Here is a 2,918-nt window from a genome sequence, read left to right as displayed (position 1 = left end):
CAGGCAGATCACCTGAGGTCAGGAGTTCAAGAACAGCTTGACCAACATGGAGAAATCCCATCTGTACTAAACACACAAAATTGGCTGGGCGTGGTGGCACATGCCTGTAATCCCAGCTACTCCGGAGGCAGAGGCAGAAGAATCACTTGAACCCAGGAGGCGGAGGCTGTGGTGAGCCAAGATTGTGCCATTGCACTCCAGCCTGGGCAACAAGAGCAAAACTCCATCTCAAAAACAAAGACAAAAAAAGGCCATGCGCCCTAGCTCACGCCTATAATCCCAGCACTTTGGGAGGCCAAGGCACATGCATCGCCTGGGGTCGGGTGTTCTGAGACCAGCCTGGCCAACGTGGCAAAACCCCATTTCTACTAAAAATACAAAAATTAGCCAGTAGTGGTGGCGCCAGCTGCGCTTGTGGTCCCAACTACCTGGGAGGCTGAGAAGTGGGATGATCGCTTGAACCTAGGAGGTTGAGGTAGCAGTGAGTCATGATTGCATCACTGCACTCCAGGCAGCCTGGACAACCAATCAGGACCCTGTCATGCACGCACACACACACACATATCCCAGGCCAGTCGTGGTAGTTCACGCCTGTAATCCCAGCACTTTGGGAGGCCCAAGCGGAAGAATCACTTGAGTCTAGGGGTTCAAGACCAGCCTGGGCAACATGGCAAAACCCCATCTCTTTTTTTTTTCCTGAGACGAGTCTCGCTCTGTCGCCCAGGCTGTAGTGCAATGGCACAATCTTGGCTCACTGCAACCTCCGCCTCCCAGATTGAAGCCATTCTCCTGTCTCAGACTCCAGAGTAGCTGGGATTACAGGTACTCGCCATCATGCTCGGCTAATTTTTGTAGAGACGGGGTTTCACCATGTTGGCCAGGCTGGTCTTGAACTCCTGACGTCAGGTGATCCGACCGCCTCGGCCTCCCAAAGTGCTGGGATTACAGGCGTGAGCCACAGCACCCAACCGGCATATTTCAGTTTGTTATTTGACTCCCCTAGTGAAATGTAAGCTTCACGAGGACAGGGATTCTGTCTTAGAACAGTGCCTGGAATACAAGACACTCAATAAGTGGGTGTCGCATGAATAAATGTCCCATGCTGAGGCTCAGGTACGTTATGATGCTCATTTTACAAAAGAGAAAACTAGGACACACAAAGATTAAGTCATTGGGTCGCACACCTTGTGAGTGCCGAGTCCTCAGCACACGCCCAATAACAGCATTATTATGATTACTTGCCGCTTACTCAGGCCGTGAGCTAAGTGCTCAATTGAGTCATCTCGCTCAATTGAGTCATCTCGCTCAATTTAGCAATAACCCCGAGCCGGCACCGTCGCGAACCCCACTTTCCAGAGGAGGAAGCCAGCGCCAGACGTTGCCCTGCAAGGCCGGGGCTGGGTCGGGGTTCGAACCCGGACGCCTGACAGGCCCTCCGCTCTCCCCGAGGCGTTACCGTGGTGGCCCCCGCTTCCTCCCCACGGGACCCGACGCTCACCCCCGGGCCGGGGTCGGGGTCGTGAGCCCACAGCTCTGCCACCATCTCCGTGTGAAGAAACTCGAACAGCACAGTATCCGCCATGAGCCCTCCTCGCGCGCCTAAAGATGCTTCCCGCTCTCATTGGCCAGGCTTGGTAAGCCACGCCTCTCAAGTCACGGCGCGAGCCCTCCTACTCCCGCTTCCACTGGTGTTTTAGACTAGCCCCGCCTCCCCACCTCGGGCTCAGGTGGTGTGCGCGTGAGCCTGGGATACTAGGGGGCGGGCCTACTCCTCCTCTGGCCACACGTGACAACATCTTCTGCCCTTGCTGCCGTCCCTTCCCTAGTTCCGGGTTCTCGAGCATTTCTATTGGTCAAATTACTCGGCTTTTAAAATCCCTATTTGTCCACTCCAGACTTTCCTCGTCGCACAACCTGGAAAAGCCGTCCCAGCCGCTTCTCTATTGGCGGTTCCTCCATTCATGTGATCTTCTGCACGCTCCCTCAAAGCTGATGCTGAGAACTTGCATCCTGATTGGTAGCCGAGCGAATCCACGTGACTTGGCCGCTAATGCCCGCCCAACCCGCTCCCCTATTGGTCGAGATCGCAGCCCTTCAGCTGCCACGGTGAGGACTCGGCACTCGGGCTAGGAAGAGGATCCCGCAGGCTCGGAGCGTCAGCTGCCGGGTACGGTCTTTGGCTATAGCGCTTCCCCCATCCCATGAGTGCCCCCAGCGGAGTCCAGTCGGACTGTCATCCTTTATGCGACTCTGGCACTGGTCCCGAGCAGCTCAAGGGCCCGAGTGCTTCCGGGTCTGAGATTGGCATGGTGGACCAGGTGGAGGGTGTGGCCGCTACTAGGAGGCAAATTCGTAAAGAGCTCGGCTTGGGACTCCGGGAACTCGGGCCCCAGATCCCTGATGGAGCTGGTCTTCAGTTTCCCCATCTGTACGCTGAAGAGCCTGGGGTCCAGTAACCCCCATCATCACCCAGTTTACAGAAGAGGAAACTGAGGCCCAGGCAGGGGGAGCAACTGACCCCAAGTCGTTAAGAGAATCAGCGAAGGGGCTGGGAATCCAGGATCTGCGCCTTTTACCCACCGCGGCGCCCGTCTCACGTGCAGTCCCTTCGCTCTTCTCCCCTAGCTTGGCGCCATGGCGTCCCAGGGTCGTCGGCGGAGGCCCCTGCGGAGGCCGGAGACGGTGGTGCCTGGGGAGGCGACCGAGACGGATTCTGAGCCCTCTGTGTCCTCGTCGGAGGAGGAGCTGTACCTGGGTCCCTCGGGCCCGACGCGCGGCCGCCCCACGGGGCTGCGGGTGGCTGGGGAGGCCGCAGAGACCGACTCGGACCCGGAGCCGGAGCCGACGGCCGCGCCCAGGGACCTGCCTCCGCTCGTGGTGCAGCGGGAATTGGCGGAGGAGGCCTGGGGCGCGGAAGA

General features: G+C 58.2%; 2 protein-coding genes across 5 annotated transcripts in view; one reads left to right on the top strand and one right to left on the bottom strand.

Annotated features, from left to right (window-relative positions):
- The window catches only part of TRAPPC6A (trafficking protein particle complex 6A), a 16,130-nt gene extending 14,529 nt beyond the window's left edge, over nucleotides 1–1,601 (bottom strand). For 2 of the 4 annotated variants that reach the window (XM_011963010.1, XM_011963012.1), the window contains exon 1: nucleotides 1,457–1,601. In XM_011963010.1, coding sequence (XP_011818400.1) covers nucleotides 1,457–1,582 — 126 coding nt within the window. In that variant the 5' untranslated portion in view covers nucleotides 1,583–1,601. The remainder of the gene's footprint in view (nucleotides 1–1,456) is intronic. The other 2 variants (XM_011963011.1, XM_011963013.1) reach the window with 1 other exon arrangement.
- A 480-nt stretch (nucleotides 1,602–2,081) lies between these two features.
- The window catches only part of BLOC1S3 (biogenesis of lysosomal organelles complex-1, subunit 3), a 9,100-nt gene continuing 8,263 nt past the window's right edge, over nucleotides 2,082–2,918 (top strand). Inside the window, exons 1-2 of the mRNA XM_011963160.1 lie at nucleotides 2,082–2,167; nucleotides 2,626–2,917. Coding sequence (XP_011818550.1) covers nucleotides 2,635–2,917 — 283 coding nt within the window. The 5' untranslated portion in view covers nucleotides 2,082–2,167; nucleotides 2,626–2,634. The remainder of the gene's footprint in view (nucleotides 2,168–2,625; nucleotide 2,918) is intronic.

The sequence above is a fragment of the Colobus angolensis genome, unplaced genomic scaffold (assembly GCF_000951035.1).
Source record: "Colobus angolensis palliatus isolate OR3802 unplaced genomic scaffold, Cang.pa_1.0 Scaffold60, whole genome shotgun sequence".
In the NCBI taxonomy this organism is placed as follows: Eukaryota; Metazoa; Chordata; class Mammalia; order Primates; family Cercopithecidae; genus Colobus; species Colobus angolensis.
The sequence above is the reverse complement of the archived record's forward strand: the minus strand, read 5'-3'. Positions and strand labels throughout refer to the sequence as shown.